Source organism: Manis pentadactyla, chromosome 2, assembly GCF_030020395.1.
Source record: "Manis pentadactyla isolate mManPen7 chromosome 2, mManPen7.hap1, whole genome shotgun sequence".
NCBI lineage: Eukaryota > Metazoa > Chordata > Mammalia > Pholidota > Manidae > Manis > Manis pentadactyla.
In genome coordinates, this window is record NC_080020.1 from 126,403,135 (window position 1) to 126,423,922 (window position 20,788).

A 20,788-nucleotide genomic window follows, 5' to 3' on the forward strand; every position below is an offset into this window, starting at 1 on the left:
ACTGTAAGTATCTAGAGTGTGACAACTGAAAAAGGTCTCTTATATTTTAAGTCAACTGATGTTTCTTCAAGTAAATCACTGAAAAATAGGTATCCATTGCATACGTTTTATAGTAATTTCTTACAGTGAAATAGATAGACTATAATGCAAATAGTAAGTGCCTCTGAGACTGAAATTTTCTTATTCAAATAAAAGCAACTTTTCCAATGCACTTTAACATAATGATTATCTTGAATCTATGCCTTTATAATCAAAGAGAAATTGAGTGCCAAACGATGAATTGGGCCATTTGTTTAAAGTAGCTTTAACTTTTGTTGAAGAAAATACTTTAATAAAGGTAATCATAATTGAGGTTGACTGTTGGCTATGGTTATAACTTGTCTTCATATTTGATGGTGCATAAATTCTAATTTGAACAATGAATTTTCATCCTATTGTAATGTAATGCATTTTCTTTTCACCCTTCCCATTGCATTAAAACATTTTTACTAGAAATATGAAATGGTGCCTATATTGTATAACAGAACAGAGAGTTGTGGGAATAAAAATTATAACCCATATTTGTAAATTACTATGCAATTTTGCAAGATTTTCTCTTCTAAATGCAATGTGCCATTTATCTGCCAGTGCGCAATTAGGATTTTCATAGTGGGCTGGCCCAGTTAAAAGGCTCTTGAGGACTACTGGACAAATTGAGTTTGTACAAGCTTCATTGAATTTTCTGCAGCCTATAACCAGGAGATTATCAATCTTTCATAAGCAACATTTTTTTGACCATTGATCATACAACTTCCTAAGTAGTATTTAGTATAGATGGTATCTTGACACTTATTTCATGCAGATGTAGTGAACATATGGTGGTGATAGGGATGTAACAGGGTGTCATTATCATCATATATGAATAACCCTTGAATCTGCCTCAACATTTTCTCTGCCATACTAACCCTCTTGGCCACACACGTCATAGATTGGTCCAAAGCTTTAACTAGTTGTACTATGGAGTGACCATTTTTTTCTTAGATTCAACCTGAAGTCTAAAAGATGGGCTTTAAAAAAATGATAATCATATTACATCATAAAATGATTTCTAGAACTATGAGTTCAATAAAATACTGTGTAAAGTGTAAATTATTTCTTCTTGTCAATGTTTAGAAATCTCTCAATGATAAAAAAGTAAGATAAACACACACTCTAAAAAACTTCATTTCCTGAATGAATTTAACAAACGTCAAACATAATATTAGCAATATGAATAAAATATAATATTATTAATCTATTAAACATTTATTTCTATATGAACACATACTGCTGTCGATAAGTAAAACATGATGACTTAATGGCCTAATGGTTTCTATAAAATGTTTGCAGAAGTAAAGGTTATAGCAGTTCATGCTATTTGTATGGCAATATGTGTTCATTCATTAGTAATCTTTATTCAGATCCCACTGTGTTTGCAGTGCTTTGCCATAAAAACAAAACAAAACAGAACAACAGCAACAAAAAACAGCACTATTTTTTGTGCAAACTTTCTCATCATAATAACCCCAATGATTCCAAGGGAAAAAAAAGAGTGAAAACTTTCCTAAGAGATATTAAAATACATGGTAATTATCTATTGAGACCTATCATTTGATACTCAAGCTTACAATACTTTCATATAATATCTCACTTAATCCTCACAATAATATTAAAATTATGATGTGGGTAGTATCTCCACTTTGCTTACAAAGAAAGCTCTGAGAGGTGACACATTGCTTAAGGCCATAGAGCTAGTAAGCGATTTAACTGTGATACCATCACACACTTCTTTGCTTTCTAAACCTGTGTTAATCCTCTTGCTACAGCTCAAAATCATTTTTATACATATCTATTCAGAAATAAATTTCCATAGAATTCATCTTTGCATTCTGAATAAATCAAGGCTAAGATCCACATTTTATAATACACAGAGAAAACTGTAGGTGGTTTTCAATGGCCTAAAGAAGTTGTTACCACTAACATAACTGAATTGGGAAATTTGTTCTTGGTAAACTTCCCTTTGCATTCTTCTTTCCTCCCTTTGTATCTTCAAGAGCCTATCTATACATTTTAACCTACAAAATACACTGAGTTGAACTTTCCCCACCAGGCACCTCAAGACAGAACTTCTACAAATAGAGGAGTTATATTCTCTCATTGGTTTAATTGATGATATTATGGAATCAGTCTTCATCCCTCACCTAAGAATATTTTATTTTACAGTAAGGCCTTATTACTCAAGTGTAGCACTGTGTGTAGGAGTGGTGATATTCACCAGAGGTTTAGTATGAGTAAGGAGGAAGCTTCTGTGAGCATCCTACCCACTGCCTACAGCATGAGTCTCCTCTTCCTCTCTTTTTCTCTTACTAATCTAGTAGCCGATATCAGACAGTAGTCTGAAAAATGCCACTCCACATCTGAAATTAAATTTATGATATTTATCTCTCTTTTTTTCTCTCTCATACCCTTCTCTCTCATATGACATAGTTAAATTTCCTACTTTCTAGATAATCTCTAATGAACACCTCTCCTGTTACTCATTCTTTAAGACTGATCAAAACCACCTCTTCCCTGAAGGCTTCTATTGACTAGAATTTTACTCTGACTTCTGATTTTCAACTCTCTTGAGCATCGATCACATTATTTTGCAGAGATTTCTTTTCTTTTCCATTTATGCCTACTTGTTTCCCTAACTAAATTATATGATTAAATAATTCTCAGGTTTTGCTATTTCCTTTCTTTTAAATATCTCTTGTTCCTTCTTAGTAGTCCTTCAAATAAATATTTTTTTGAATGAATTGATAATGCTTCAAATAGTGTATACTTGTTAAAAAGGAGCTTATAAATATTACTTAATGGGTTTAGATTGTATTTTAATCTGCTGCACTAAGGAGCCCCTTGATGTTGGACAAAATTCTTCAGTGCTCTGTGCCTCAATTTCCTCCTCTGTAGGAACGAGCTATTAATAATACCTACCTCATGCAGTTGTTTTAAGTATTTAATGAACTAATATTTATAGCAGTTACCAAAGAGGAAGGGTGGGGGATGGTAGGTGGAGAGGGAGGGGGAAGGGGACTGAGGGGTATTATGATAAGTACACATGGTGTGGGGGGGTTCACCGAGAAGACAGTGTAGCACAGAGAAAACAAAGAGTGACTCTGTGGCATCTTACTACACTGATGGGCAGTGATTTCAGTGGGGTGGGGAGGGATTTGATTATACGGGTGAATGCAGTAACCACAATGCTTTTCATGTGAAACCTTCATAAGAGTGTATATCAATGATACCTTAATCTTTTTTGGGTTGCATTTGTAAATAACTCATGTGTTTTCTCTCATCCTCACGTATCTTCCCAATAATAGTCTTCTGTTAAAGGGGAAAGTAGAATTTGAGGAATGTCTTTAAATATCTTCTGCAGTTTATGTATACTCTAAGCCTTAATTTATACTGATTCACATTTGATAGCTATGGACCAGAACATGTAAAATAATACAAAACTCTGATTTCTCATGTTTCATCATTTATCTTAATTTAAGACATATATAACCTAGACAAATACTCGATTTTACACTTGCTTGGATATCCCTGAAAATGTCAAATTAATATTTGCATTTGTAAAAACTCGAATTATCTACATATAAGTTCATAAAGTATTAAGATATGTTAATTTTTTAAGCTATGAAAGTAAGTAAAAATGTATTTTATTATGCAAGTGTTTTGAAAACTTACCTGATAATATTTCTATATCTTTTTTTGTTTGTTTAATAAACAATTTTATGGACCAATATCATTTCTTAATTTTAACTATCATTGAATAATTCTCTGTAATTACCCCAAAATAGTTTAGAATGGTTTCTTTTCTCTCGCATTTCTCTTTTCTCTTTTTCTGAGTTTCTGTTCTATTGCTGGGCAGAAATCCAAGGGTAGTTAAGCAGAACTGTTTAGTTCTACTTGAGTTGAAATTCAATTGCAATTCCATGAGTAAGACTCTGGAGCCAAGCACCCTGCTGATATTTCACCTACGGTGTAGATTTCCCAAGGGAGTTAGGGCACAGAGAAAACAAAGGAGTAAATAACAGGAGTCTGAGGACACATGCCTCACATTATACCTTCCATTTAAAAAAATATTTGAACATAGGTTTTGTTTTTTAATTCAAATAAAAAGCATATTTATTCTAAAAGTATGTAAGCATTATTACTAGCACTTACAGAAGAAAGCTCTGTGTACTGCCTAAAAGAGACGGGATTTCTCTGCTAAAGACAGTGCACATTTTTCAGAGTCTTAATTTAGCTTATAAACAGAAGAAAGCCCATTTTCTTCCAGAAAGACAGTGCAGAAGTGACCAGATTTCTTAAATGGCACATGTTCTGCTGTATTTCACTGAGGTGCATTGTGAACATGTCATCTCAGCTCTTCTGATAGCCGCTGCCCAAACTTTGATGTTGAATAATATGTTTCGATTTGAGGTCCAACTTTCAGATACCAAAACTGCTGTTCTTGGAATACCCGAAAATGGAAGTTTTGTTGAAGTTAACGTCAACTAACTTCAGGCGCTGTTACATTCTAAAGAATGTGATAAGACTTCTCACAAGTCTTAAGCAGTTCAGCCTTCATTCTGGGCATGTGATTCTTCCTGTTTACATGGTTTTTTCATGTTGAACTTTATTTAATTAATATCAATCAAATTATTTAAGTAACATATAGTTATTATTAGAAAAATTGATGAACAAGTCAGTTCCTTTCCTTGATCGCACAGTTATAAGTGATATATTTTGTCTCTTTTAGGTGTTATTTGCACTAAACGGGCTCCTGAATTTCTTGGGATACTCTATTGTCTTGATCTGCTTGACTGTTAGTGTTTTCTGCCATGTTTGTGCATATGTACCCCCAGGTGGTTATAACGTTTCACACCTTATCAATATGTGTTACACGCTCTGTTAACACATTAGGCCTATTAGAGGCATGGAATTGTATTTCAATTACATTTACATTCTGTTCCAGAAAATGTGAAGAATTTTGCAATATTTCCATCACAATAATCATTTATTCTATATACTTTCCCAACTTCTGAGACTTACCTCATGCTAAAATGGAAGAAGTATCCGTTATTTTCAATGGAAATGCCTATATTTGTGCTCTGGGGCCCAATCCTGCTCACCTTCTCAGGAATTTTGCCTTTTTCAGATACTCCTTTCTTTCTTAAGGATCATTACCCTCAGCAAAGACAGTGCTTAGTATTTTCTATATCAGAAAACAAAATTTGCTGAACACTTGTCTGAGCCCATAAGTCAGCATCTTTATCATCTCCATTCTCAGGTAAAGATAACCAGTAAAGCGCCATGACTTGTGGGCTTCATTTATTCACCTTCAATATACTCTTAAATCTGCTAAAACTCTCATCCTTTCATATTTTTTTGAAACTACTCTTTTCAGATTAACCAGTGATGTCCATCTTGCCTAATTCAATTGGCCATTACTAACCTTACTAAACTTAACAGAATTCACTATAGTTGTATCCTTAAAACACTCTCCTTTCTTGGCTTCTCTGTCCCATCACTCCGAGTTTTATCTCCTGCCCTGGGCCATTCCTCTCCTTTTGCTAGCACACACTCTTATACAGATGCTGGACTGATTTAGACTCAAAAGTTTGGGTGCTGTAATACTCAATCTTTAACTTAATTCTCTCTGATAATTCTCTCCTAGATGAGACTATATTGTTCCCATTACCTTAAATTTAGGTTGCTATATATCAAATTTACATTTCTTATTCAAAAAACATGCTTGAACTCCACACCCACATCTAATTCTCTGCTTTTAATGCTACACATGTATACAACTGGAATCTAAGGCATAACATGTCAAAATCATTGATTTCTCCAAAATTATATTTCTCTCAAGGGAGCTTTTTCCCTACCTCTTTATCCAGCTCAGTAAATAGGCTCATCAATTACATGGTAGAGCAAACACACACAAGACACACAAATTGAGCTATTTGTATTTTCTCCCCTTTACTGTGCTACTCCAACAAAAATGTCTATGGTTTGTGTCCAATATACTCTTTCCATTTCCTTCTTGTTCTCCACCTTTGTTTAATCATTGTTTTTAACTTTCTATAGTTCAAGCTTTGCAATAGTTACTGTGATTTTTCCAGAACATGAATAGATGTGTTATTTCTTAGTTTAAAGTTTTCCCACTGCATTTACTAAAAAAGTAAGAAAACTTTTTCATGTCCTACCTTTTGCTTATTTGTCCTTCCCTCTGGCCATCCACCTCTTTGATTTTGCCTAGCCACATTGAAACATACATTTGTTTTTAAACCAAGTCATGTTTATCTTTAATTTGTGTCTTTGCATTTTGGTTCTCTGTGTTTCATGCATCCTTCCCCTAGTACTTTTCACACAATCATTTCGTTTGTATCTGTGAGATCTAGACGAAATGTTAAGCTGAGATTAAGAAAGACAGGAGAAGGATTAGAGTCTTAAGGAGAGGAGAAAACACTTTTTCCTTCCTTAAATAGTTATAGAAAAAATTTGGAACCGTGCTAGAACATACGATTGCTTACTATGTTATTTATGTTAATTAACTTGCTGAACAATGGAAAACCCCAAAACTCAGGGGCATAGAAAAACTAGTTTATAATGTAATGGATGTGTCCTGAGTTAGCTGAGGATCAGCTGAGCTGGCCTGGCTTTTGTTTGCCAGCTCTGCTCATTCCCAGTGAGTCAATCACCCATGTGCTCTCTGATTGGGAAGCTCTCCTCTAGAATGGGGAATCTGCACTGGGACAACGCTGACTCTTTGTTGCTCATTTTCCTTTTGGGACAAGTGGACTAGTGACATGTTCTTCTTATGGCAGTGACAGAGCTTAAGAAGATATATGCAAAGTTTCATGAAACCTAGGCCCAAACATGGAACACAACCCTATTACTTTAAACTCATTCTATTGCCACAGTAAGTTGGAGGCCAAACCACATATGAGAGAATCCTGGAAAATCTCACGAATTGCAGAGGGAAGATTTGTGGCCAATAAAGCAACCTACCTCCCCTTAATTGTTACCATTATCTGAACAAGGGAGCTAGGTGATGGAGATAGAATGGTAATTAATTGAAATGCTTTATTTTTCATTTTATATTTATCTTCAAGCCTCAATTATAATGAAACTCTAAGGTAAATTAATCACTCACAACTCCTACTATCCTATAACTTTTGTATATATTGTAATGAGGAGTTTCATTAAAATTTTAGTTTTTTTTTCTTTCTTCCAATACATTATAGACTTTGCAAAGTTATTTTTTTTCTCTCTCCCTTATTAATTCCTGTGTTTCTACTATCTATTATTGTAGTTTTGAAATTTGGTTTTAAATTAGTTTTGATTTAGTGATTGAACTAAACATTAATAAAGGCTGACAGATGAAAATAACTGATGTCTATACTATGCAAATGTAAGGTGTCAAGCAAATCTTAAGAGCTAAATATGGAAATTAAAAATAAACATGTAAATATTTGAATATTTAATCGAATAGTGCCCTTAGTTCAGTTTTTTCTTTACTATAGTATCAAGCAAAGAGGATTTATTTACTTTTTTCTTTAGATACTTCATAGACTACAATGCTGAGGATGACAGATTTTTCAACATTGATGCAAATACTGGAACCATTAAGACTACAAAGGTTCTCGATAGAGAAGAAACTCCATGGTACAACATCACAGTTGCTGCTTCAGAAAATGGTAAAGTATTTTACCTTATTTATCATAGAAAAAGATGTCACTGGTACCTGGAGATGTATATTGAGATTTTCTTGGGCATAGGAGGGCTTTTACCATTTTTATTTGTTATGCCAGGATCTAGCAGAATGCCCAGAATGTGTTATGTGCAGTTACTTATTGTCAAATGCAGTGAATAAATCTTATACCATTTACTTTACTTTAATCCAAGCATAGTGGTGGAAAATTGGCATCGCAGATCACTTTGTCTTCATCCTTGAGTCAAAGTATTCCATTCATCTTCTAATCCTGAGACTTGTTTTGTCATATGCTTATGCCTTACTTAAGCCATCATGGAGTTAGAAGAAGGGTATTTTATATGCGATAGTTAGGAAGGAAAAAAAGAACATTGTAATTGAATACTTTTATCAATATAACAGCCCTCCTCAAGCTTCCCTTAACCTTTAGAAAACTTACAGTAAAATAATAATTCTTGGAATTTCAACAGGCAGGTCTGAACTCTCTTTAAGAATAGAATGAGATACAGCTGGGAAGACTCTTGCTCTCTCCTCATCCAGAATATTTCATTACAATAAACACCTTAACTTCAGGAAAACAAAAAGCATAATGACCGCAGAGATAATTGATATTTATGCTTTTGATTTTGACCTCAGAGATAATTGATATGAAAGTTATATGGGACCGGGTTCACATAAAAGTAGAATAGAGTGCTAAGCAGTTCTACTGTCATCACAATGAAGTCTTTCTTTACATATGGAGAATAAATCAAAGATACCAGTTACCCCAAGTTTAGAATCATATAGAAAAATTGTATATGCATTTGGGAAAGATTTCAGTGTATTCCTGAGAGAACAATAAATATGTTAGCAATTAGAAATACTTCACATTAGAAAATAGTGTTATATAAAATGAAATTATGCTCTTTCTGTCTTTTGGCCTTAGGGTATAAAACATTAATTTTTTTAAACCTTCCTTTAGATATATTGTACATACAGTAAAATGCACCTTTTTAAAGTATACAGTTCAATGGCTTTTAGTATATTCACAGAGCTGTGCATCCATCACCACAATTTTAGAACATTTTTATTACTCCAAAGTGAAATCCTGTACCCATAGTCCTCATTCTCTGGTGGCCCTTCCTCATACTGAAAACCAGAAAGCCACTAATCCAGTTTCCATTTCTATAGATATCTTAGTCTGTTCAGGCAGCTCTAATAAAATGCCATAAACTGGGTGCTTTTAACAACAAATATTTATTCCCCAGAGTTGTAGAGTCTAGGAAGTCCAACATCAAGGGATATGGTGCCTGGTGGGGGAGCACTTCTTAGTTCATACATGGCCATCTTCTGTGTCCTCACACAACAGAAGGACAAGGGGGTGCTTTGTGGTCTCTTAGAAGGGCACTCATTTCACTCATGAAGGCTCCACCCCCATGAATCACCTCCTGATCACCTCCCAAAGGCTCCACCTCCTAAAACCATTAACTGGGGCTTAGGCTTCAACATAAGGATTTGGGGGAAATATAAACATTCTGTCTATAGCAATAGATTTGCCCATTATCAGCATTTCTCATAAAAGAATCATACAATATGTGGTCCTTTCTGCCTGGCTTGTTTCATTCTGCCTGGCTTGTTTCATTTGGCATAATGTTTTCATAGTTCATCCACACTGTAGCATATATCAGTACTTCATTCCTTCTTACGGCTAAAAAATATCCCATTGTATGGATATATCATATTTTATTCATCCATTCATCCCTAGATAAACACTTAAGTAGTTCCCACTTTTTGGCTAATATGAATAATAATGCTGTGAACATTAATGTATAATTTTTGTGCAGACATGTTTTCTTTTGTGTATATATGTAAGAATGAGACTTCTGAATCATAGGGAAACTGTATGAGGGTTCTAAGTTCTCTATATTGTTACCAATATTTATTATTATATTTTAACATATTATATTATATATTATATATTATTATATTATATTATACCTACTCTAGTGAGTATGGGGTGATAGCTCCTTGTGATTTATGCACTTCTATAATTTTCTTAATTTCAAATCAATAATTAGACTACTCCAGTCTTTTTTATTCTACCTGAATTTTTCATGTTTTTACATCTGCAAAATTACCTCAAGTGCTTTTAATTTAGATATTTTTTCAACATAATACTCTCTTTGAAAATAAGCACTCACTAATTACTTTTAAGTGAGAGTTATAAAGAATACATAATTGGATTCATTTATGATCATTCTGGTTAAGTTTCATTTTCAACGTAGCCAGATTAGGTGTACAATTGCATATTCTTAGTCAAATAATGACAGTTAAATGACTGTCAAATGTTAAGAGCTAATTGAAAATTAGTTGAAAAATAAAGGAATGAATGGATTAATATATCCAAGAAGTGATGAGGACATTGAAAAGATTCAGAAAAGATTGTGTAGTTATTGGGATCATCTCCACATACAGAAGATGGGAGGGAAGAATCCCTGGAGATAATGATATTTGTCAAATAAAAATAGGAGCTTATTTTAAAATAACTTCCTTCAGGTTTAACTCCAGAGATATTTCAATCAGAAACCAACCATACTTGAGATAGCTTCTAAGTCTCACCTCAGCCCAAATAATAGTTACATCAATTGGAAACTAAGTTATGAATATACATGAGTTCATGTATACCATGAACATCTTTAACATATGCTTCCAAAGTACACTTTTTTTCTTTTATTATTTTCTAGTACTTCATATGGGAAATACTAGTACATATCTATTAAGTAAAATAGTATAGTAGATCAAATTATCCTAAATTTTATAGTTGGTAATAAAAAGTCTTAGAGACAGTTCAATGAGCATTACTAAAAAATAATTTAATCCTAAACAGTATATAGAATAAATGAGCACCACTTAAGGTTCTAGCCATATTGGGAGACCATTTAGAAAGTATATTCATGTACTGATTATGCACTGGTTTCTTGGCCCAAGTGCCTGTTTTATTGTGGGGAGCCCTTCCATGTACAAATCTTTGTTAACCTTGACCTCAACATCAACTCTGTTATCAAAGTATTTTCTAGCATATTGTGTTTTGGAAATGTAATAGAAGCTTTTTTTGAACCAGAGTTTTTTAAAGGCTTTATTTTTTTGGAACAGTTTTAGGTTCACAAGAAAATTGAGAGGTAGGTACAGAGATTTCCCAAATTACCTGCAGATGCATAGTGTCCCCCATTATTAACATCATGCCCCAGACTGGTATGTTTGTTATCATTTATGAACCTACATTGACACATCATAATCACCCAAAGTCTAGAGTTTAATTTGGGGTTTACACTTTGTATTCTATTGGTTTAGACAAATGTATAATGTATATTCATCATTATAGAGTCAGTTACAGATAATTTTTTCTGCATTAAATACCCTCTGTGTTCCAAGTATTCATCCCTCTCTCCCCACCCTGACCCCAGGTAAGTGCTCATCTTTGTATTGGCTCTGTATTTTTGCCTTTTCCAGAATGTCATATAGTTGGAATCATACAGAATGTAGCCTTTTGGGCTGGCTTCTTCACTTAGTAACAGGCATTTAAGGATCTTCCATGTATTTTCATGGTTTGATAGCTCATTTCTTTTCAGCACTCAAAAATCATCCATTATTTGGATGCACCACAGTTTATGTATACATTTACCCACTGAAGGACATCTTGCTTGCTCCCACATTTCGCCAATGATGAATAAAGCTGTTATAAACACCCTTGTGTGCTCCATACCAAGGCATGCAATTACTAGATCATATGGTATGGGTAAATTTAGTTTTGTGAAAAACTGTCTTCCAAAATGGCTATACCGTTTTGCGTGAGTGAGAGGACCTATTGTTCTATATCCTTTCCAGCATTTGATGTTTGTTGTCAGTGTTTCCCAACTTGGGCCACTCTGATAATAGATTTATAGTAGCATTTCACGTTATTTTAATTTGCATTTTTCTGATGCCATGTATGTCTGTTAACTTTTCATGTGCTTATTTGCAGTCTGTACATCTTCTTTGATGAGACATTTGTTAAGGTCCTTGGCCCATTTTTAATAAGATAATTTTTGTTTGTTTTATTTTCTTATTGCTGAATTTTGAAAGTTAGTTCTTTGTATGTTTGGGAAAACAATTCTTGATGAGATGTGAATATTGCAAGTATTTTCCTCCAGTTTGTGTCTTGTACTCTCGTTCTTTTGACATTGTTATTTACAGTTAAAATGATTTTTTGAAATTTTCCTAAGATAAGTTTCTAAGGAGCCTGTAGTTCTCTGGAATACAGAGCACACAAGCAACAGTGTGTCAAGTCTCTGAATCTCGTTGACTTCCTCTTCTGCTACCAGCTCCGGAAAGTGTCTGCTTTCACTGATGTCCACATGATTGGGTCAGGTCCACCCAGAAAATCTCTGTATTTTAAGGTCAACTGATTCGGGACTTCAGTTACATCTGTAAGATCCTTTCACAACAGTACCTACATTGGGGTTTGGTTGAGTAACTAAGGGACAGGAACCTTGTGGCTGTTATCTTTAGAATTTTGCCTTCCATGGTCCTAGATATCTGTAAAAATTTGGGAAACTTATTCTTTTTATTGGAAATAAATATTATTTCAAACTTGTATACTGTGGCTTATTTTCCTTTCATGACTCCCTCATAAAACAGTGGCGCTCATAAGCATCAATAAATCGTTCTCAATATATTTTTCCAAGTAAGCAGTTCCTATCTCCCTCCATTTCCTTATTAGTGCCTCACGCAAGAATAATGTATATTTTTATCCCCACTGCTTTTCAGAAATTGACCTTATGGTCATTACTTCTTAATAGTTAAATCTGGTGAGTACTTTTCATTTCTTATTTCCCCTCATATTCTTTGTGATATTTGATTATATTAATCATTCTTTTTCCTCTTGGAAATATTTTACTTTTGTAACTACTATTCCGGTGCTCTGGTATGATATACTTATCATCTCTATCATAAAGTATACATTAATTAACTCAGAGTATGTTAATAAAGAATACTTGTTAAGATATGTGGTATTTTAGGCCCTAAGGATATTGAGGACATTATTTTGCCTTTGAAGAATTTGAGTCTAATGCATAAGACAAGGTAAGCAAATAATTATATTAGGGATAATTACCTGACAATAAGGTTTTTAGGGGGTTAGAGAAACATGAAACCATGACTGTTTAATCTCTGTAAGAGGATCAGTGAAGGTTTCATAGAAAGAATGAAGCATGGATGCTGTCTTGAGGTGAAGGATGACTAAAGGTTAGTCTGCATTCTGTTTCCTCTATAAGTGTTTAAGGAAAGTATATATACACTGTACCTGTAAGTCAGGTTTCCACAGAAAAAACAGAACCAATAGAATTCAGAACCAACAGAGATTTTTTTATAAGGCATTGGCTCATGTAATTATGAGGGCTGAGAAGTCCAAAATCCCCGTGGTCAAGTTTAAAGCCAGACTCAGGAAAAACCAATATCTTAGTTAAAGTCTGTAAGGCAAAATAATTCATTCTTATTCAAGGAAGGGTCAGCCTTTTGTTCTATTCACGTCTTCAACTGATTGGATGAGCCCACTCACATTATGGAGAACAATCTGCTTTAGTCAGTCTACCAGTTTAAATGTTAATCTTATCTAAAAACACCCTCACAGAAATATACAGAAAAATGTTTGACCAAGTATCTGGTTACACTGTGAATTAGAAATGGGTTTATAGCCCAGTATCTTGGGGTTTATTAGACCCTCTAGATGATTCTCATGCATGCTAAAGTTTGAAAACCACCGACCTTTGTGATCAAATGTAAATTAGGTTTAAGAAACATTGTTTCCAAACACATTTTTGTTTGTGTTATAGTTCTATTTAGTACTTATCCCATACGCAAGCAGACACACACCACACATGCATACACACACACATCCTGAATGCCTATGAAACAAATTCCATATAGGATATATGTGGTTATTCTTTGTAAAACTTGTCCTCTCTGTTCTCTGCTTAATCCTTTGAAAAATGTATATCATGCTGTTAGTCACAGACCCACAAATAGACCCTGCTCATTCATGATTTTATATTCCTTTCTTCTCTCAATGCCTTCTTAGTTTGTTCTATTTTACAAACATTATTTTCTCTTAAGAACTATTTCATATGTCATGACACCTGTGAAATCTTTCTCAACTTCTCAGGAAATTTTACAGCTCCTTCCCTTCTAAACTCTAACTTTATGCCTGCCTTAAATATAGCACTTATCACTTATTAGCATTAAATATAGCTCTATCACATTCTATTGTAATATTTTTCACCCTAGTAGATTGCAAACATCTCAGGTCTAGGAATCAGTCTAGGTTTATTTTACCTTTGCGTATCATAGCATTCTTAATTTACTATTTCCAGACACAGAGAACTTGGTTAACAAAATTATTAAATACATGAATGTTCTCTAACCCTCATATTTTCCCTGCCTTCACTGTCCAACAACTTCATCACTCACTACATAATTCAATGTCTGCTAAACGATATATTTCTTATTGTACCTAAAATAGCCTATTCTTTTCTGTGCACTGAATGTGAGAGCTTATTGTGCCTGATCTATACACCCAAAGGGGACCCTATCATTTTTGCTTGCAAAGGAGCCAAAGACAGGGAGACGCTACTTCGTAATTCTGAAGAGTCCAAAAGATTGTGCTCTCACCGGACTTCACAAATTAAACAGCAACTGCATTTTAAGTCTGCACTGGTGTAATATTCACCTTAGGTCTCTGTGGCACTTTTTCTCTAAATAGCTTATATTCATAACCCAGTCCAGAAACTAATGTTTCCATGTGCTTTATTCATTGAATCTTCCTTGCTTTTCTCCTCAATTCTCATGCAAACATATTCATAGATTAGATACCTAATTTTATCCAACTGTTACCTTTAGGTGCATTTCAAATCTTATCCAACTGTTACCTTTAGGTGACAAAAATTAAATATAGGTCTGATGAACTCATTCCTTGCTGCCTTTAATTTGAAATTAATTTTTGTTAGCAGCTCCATCTAACAATACAAAATTCCATTACTGAAATGTGCGTGGTTTTAAGTACCTTTAGCTTCTACACATTATTTTTGCTACTGTCAGTGTGCTTCTTTTGATATATGAAATTTGCTTTCCACAAATACGTTCATATTAGCAATTTCCCTTAGCACACAATAGAATCCTAACTGGCACTTTTGTCTTAGCACACAGGGGAAGAGCATACAAAGAAATTGGCATTGTTTTAACCAATGATCAAAAGTAATAAAATTTCTGAAATATTTGTTTATACATGTATATGTCAGTGCATTTGTTACCTATTGCCATGTAACAGGTTACTACAAAATACCCTCAAAACATTCAATTTATTCTAAGATTTGAAAGAAAGTTATTGGCCCATGTACCTTTAAAGTTCATAGGTAATTTGGGCTTTAGGCTTACTTTGATCAGGTTTCTATCTCTTTTTCTCTGTGAGTTTTCTTTTACTGATTCCTGCTTTCCTTACCTTTTGCTTTAGTGTTGCCATATTATAGGAACAAGCAACAAATACTGTGTTAGCTTCTGTTACATCAACAGGACAGCTGTCATTTCAAATTAGGGTACAGTTCATTCTCATTCACATCTAGGATGAGATACTGTCACTTTGTATAACCATTAGAAACACTGTTCCAATTAAGCCATTTTTTAACTGATGTCTTTTAACCAACTCACCTACTTTAAACATTGTATTTAATATATGCAGTGTGTCCGCGATTGGATTGATTATTATGGCAAAAGGTATGGGGTTATCAACATTGGCTCAAGGCCATCAAGTTCCATATTTTTCTCTTTACTCATTATGAATTCCATTCAAAACTCTCAGGTTTGGCTCATGGGGAGAAGTTTGGTGAGGCAATTAAAATATACACTACATTCTGTTATTTTTATTTGTTTTTTTTACATAATATGTTGATATATTTGAGAGCTTGCTAATGGCACTATCCCAATCTTACTATTTAACTCTGGAAGAATTCGAACAAATTTGTGTATTCAAAAGAAACTCAAATAACTTAAGCAATTACATACAGCACTGTTAGATATTTATTTTATAGTTTTTCTCTCTCCCCAAATTTCCTATACCTCTTCCAGTTTCCTTTCATGCATCGGATAATCTTGCTTTTCTAATGACATATAAAATACGAACAATCAGGCAGGGGTTTCCACAGTTTCCTGCCTTCACATCTACCAACCTAACTGTCCTAGAGGCATTAGTCCCCATCAGTCTGGCTTCCTTCACATTACTGTGAATGAATTCTCCATGTCATGTTGTGAGCACCCCTCTCTGTATGCCCTGAATCCTGTCCTTCTTGCCTACTCTAAGAAGCTGCACTGCCAACTATTTCTCCTCTTTCCTACGTCTCCGTTTTCCCTGATACATAATTATTCTGTTCTCAAAAATTAACTTTATTTCATATCTAAAAGTACAATTAACTCAAGCAAACAAAAACAGAAAACTCACCTTGATCTAGTGCTTTCCCCCAGGTACGACTCTACTATCCCATTCCCTTTACTGAAAACAAATTGAAAGAGTTGTCTGTATTCACAGTCTGCACTATTCCAGTGTTCCTTAAAATTCCACTCTAAAAAAACTCATCTTTCCTACTTGACCAAGACTATGCTTGTCGTCCATACTGCAAAATCTAAAGTATATTTCTCATTATTTCATTTGCTCAACAAAGTAACAATATTTGGCAAGACACAGGTTCTTTCTCTGACTTAAGGACACAATATTCTCTAGATTCTCTTTGTCCTTCACTGGTTCTATCTCACTGTATTGCTGGATTCCTCCCCAAATCTCCACTCATTGAAATCATCAATGAATGATCCAGAAATGAGTGTATATGTTGATGTGAGTTAAAGCTCTCTTAATCAATACATTTCATTCTATGCAGAAAAATTCCACTTTAAAATACATTTGTATTCTGATCCAAAGTTATACAACTGTCCTAAAGGCTCAGCTTCTATGTTACTTGAAATTTTTTGTTGCAGAATAGTTGTTCTATTATCTTATATATGAATCTGAACACATTTTAGAGAATTATTTGCTAAACACAGATTGATAAAATATTTATCCAAAGTAAGGGTTTATGTTTTGGTCTATAGTTTACTTTGAGTCCCATTTTGTATAAGATAAGAGGTAAAGGTCAAGTTTATTTTACTTTACATATGAATTTCCAATGGAACTGCTATTTGTTATAAATGCTATTGTTTCTCCATTTAGGTATCATAGCAACTTTGTCCACTACCACTTGAGCACTTATATTTTGATTAATTTCTGAAATCTCTAATTTCTGAAATCTCTTGTCTACATACCAGTAACAACGTATATAAATGTATATATTATATACACACACATTAACCATATATATGTGTGTGTATACACACACACACACACACACACACGATTAGGCATGTCCCAATCCAAAACTTGTATTCTGATCCAAAATTATATATGATATATATCAAAATTATATATATGCATATATATCAATAAACATAGATAATCCAATACGAATCCCATTTTACTGATTATTGTGGTAACATAGTAACACTTTAAATCAGAGAATGTGAGTTCAAAAGTTGTCTTCTTTTTCCAGAATTATTTGGACTAATTTAAGGCACTTTTCTTCAATATAAGTTTTACAGTCAGCTTGTCAATTCTTCAACAGTGTAAGCTAGGATTTTGCTTGGTATTGCATAGACTGGAAGTTCAATTTTAGAATAATGGACATTTCAAAAATTTTGAGTCTTTTATCGATGAACATATGTTTCCAGTTATCTGGGTATTTAAAATTTCTCTTAGAAATATTTTGAGATTTCAGCATACATATATTGTGCATATGTGATTTGGTCACTTTTTTATGTAATATAAATTTGATATTTAAATGTTAATTTGTATTTTTATAGAAATTCATGTTAATATGAACTTGTATCCTGGACTATTACTAACTCTCATATTCTAACAGCTTTTTATAGATTATCTGTATTTTCTATGTGAATGATCATGCAGTCTGTGAAGAAAGATAAATTGTTTCTTACTTTACAATTGACATAACACTTTTTTCTTTTTTTGTTTAATTACACTGTATAACCTTTAATAAAATGTTCAGAAGAGCTGAGAGCATGTATTCCTAACTATTATCTGATCCTTAGGTTAAAGCACTCAGTCTTTCACTAATAACCATGATAGTTGTAGGTTTTAGTATAATTATTCAGGCTGAGGAAGTCTGTTCTGTTCTTAGTTTGATAAAAGCTTACTTTTCTCCTCATTAAATCAAAAACAGGTATTATGTATTGTTAACTTTTTCTGCATCCATTGAAATAATTAATGTGTGTGTAGTAAATTATATTCATTGATTTTTTTTGTTATTTTGTTATCATTAATCTACAATTACAGGAAGAACATTATGTTTACCAGGCTCCCCCCTTCACCAAGTCCCCTACACACACCCCATTACAGTCACTGTCCATCAGCAGAAGATGTGGTACATATACACAATGGAATATTATTCAGCCATAAGAAGAAAACAAATCCTACCATTTGCAGCAACATGGATGGAGCTAGAGGGTATTATGCTCAGTGAAATAAGCCAGGTGGAGAAAGACAAGTATCAAATGATTTCCCTCATATGTGGAGTAAAAGAACAAAGAAAAACTGAAGGAACAAAACAGCAGCAGAATCACAGAACCCAAGAATGGACTAGGGAGGATGGGTATATTCATTGATTTTTAGGTTTTTAAGTGTTAAACACCCAGCCTGGGATATACACCACTTCCTGGAATATAACAAACTTCCTGGATATACAGCACTTGGTCAAGATAAATGTGTTATCAAAGCTGGAAGGAATCCTGGGTAACACCCATGTGTCTCTCTTCCCTTGAGGAACATAATTTTCCACTGTCTGCTTCCCAATATCTGAGAACAGCTTCAAAAATTTTGTTAGTGTTATAGCCATTTAGGACAGTAGGTGAGCCTGGTATCAGTTGCTATTTCCTGGCCGAAGTACAAACTCTCTGTTCTTGAGTTCCATTTCAAGCCTGTTAAACTTGTCATTGTAACTATGTAATTTATCCAAATATTACACCAAAATATATAATATAAGTACATAATGGATGCAGGATTTGTGCAGTTTAAGTTTAAAGTTTTCCTGAGACTTGATAAAAGTGATATGCTAAAAATATATTGCAATTTAGAAGAAAAATGAGACAATTAAAAAAGTTCAGGGTATTTTATAAATATGTTGCTGTAGTTAAACTGTTTTGAACATATCTTCACATCCATCCTTCACTTGGAATAAATCAATGCTGCGCTCATGGATGATGAAGTGCATTTGTTTTTTTTTCAAGGATAGTGACCTTGATCACAAGCAGCATATTGTTTCTCAGAGATGAGGCATTTTTCTCTACATCCAGGGTTTAGAGATTGGTGAATGATTAAGCATTCAAATATTTTGATGCAAATGTTTAAAACAGGTATGTATCACTTTTGTTATTGATTTCCTGTTAGCTGGTTTGCTGTAATTAACAAAACCACTTACAGATGCTGATTGTACCTGATAAGAAAATGTTAGTTATCCTTACTTGCTCAGCCAGAAAAAGAAAAAGAATGTAAAATGATGTTTGCTACTATTAGTGAACTTCTAGGAAGCACAGAACATATGATTGTAAGTATAGGTGCAAAGGACAGCATAATAGTTGATCACAAATCAATTTTTGAGAACTATACAGAGATGAAAACTAGAAGAGTTCACCTAGATGAATAGGCATTATTCATGAATAGACCAAGATGAGAAATGTTAAAACTGTGCTATTGCAAAGTTAAAAAACAAATATTACATTTGTTAGAATCTTTCATACAGTTAAAAGACCAATTTTAGCAGAGATTAAAAAAAGGCTATTTGTCAGTTTCTCTCATAATCAATAGCAAATTCATCATCCCAATGTAATTTCACAAAGAGTGCATTACTTTGACTTTACAGTTCTGATTTACAGAAAAAGACAATGTTTATTTCAAAAATCAAATGCATGACTTAAACTTTTGAAGCTTCCAATTTATTTTAGTATTAGACAACAGTATCTAAGGCATATTGGGAATTGTTGGTGAATTTATAGATGACTGCATAACAATAATATCCTTAAGAGAATCAAAATTATTTAAGCAAATCACTTCAGCATGGGATCTCTTTGATGGTTGGGTCATTACTAAGATTTCATACCATAAATTAAACAAAAAAAAAAAAGGGTGAATACCTGGAATGAATTTTGGGTGATATTTTTCCAAATGCTTTGTATTTTTTGAAAGTGCTTCTAGAAAAATATTAGCATTTTTTAACTAGTATGAAATAAGTGATCTACAACAGGTAGGGTCAGTTCAATGTTCTATCATGTAAATTTCACAGAATGTTTATTTTCAAACCTTTTTATTTGGTCATAGGAAAGGCACTAATCATTTGGCATGAGATACACAACCTTATTCATGATAACAAATTATCTTTCATAGAATATTTGATTTTTAAATTAAAAAAAACAAGATATGTAAAAGGGAAGGAAGAAGAGAAAAGGGGCATATGAGGAGCACCAGACATGTACCAAGAATGGTGATAGTTTTATTTATAAAAAAGTCCATAAACAGATTAAATGTTCATATTAATAAAGAATGTCTGTTATTTATCAATTGATATATCTCAGACTTTTGCCTAAAAATTAAATAGGTATTCATAAATGAAAATATTAAAATACAAGTAGAAATAACAAAACTACCTTCATTTCAAAATATATATATATTGGATGGAAAATTTAAGTTTTATTTGAATTCTTGCTTGTAAATCTTATTTTTATTTAATTGTTTAAGGAACTGGTAGAAACACATTTATTAATAAACACAATATTAGCCTAGTATTTTTAAAAGTTTTAGCATCAGTTCACAGTAATGATTTATTTACAAGAGTGCAGACTATTTTGTTGAGACTTGCCTATAATGAA

General features: G+C 33.3%; 1 protein-coding gene across 4 annotated transcripts in view; it reads left to right on the forward strand.

Moving 5' to 3' along the window:
- Positions 1 to 20,788, forward strand: part of CDH18 (cadherin 18) — a 1,060,019-nt gene that overhangs the window by 991,613 nt on the left and 47,618 nt on the right. For all 4 annotated transcript variants that reach the window (XM_036896722.2, XM_057496160.1, XM_036896723.2 and 1 more), the window contains one exon: positions 7,612 to 7,748. In XM_036896722.2, the coding sequence (XP_036752617.2) occupies positions 7,612 to 7,748 (137 nt within the window). The remainder of the gene's footprint in view (positions 1 to 7,611; positions 7,749 to 20,788) is intronic.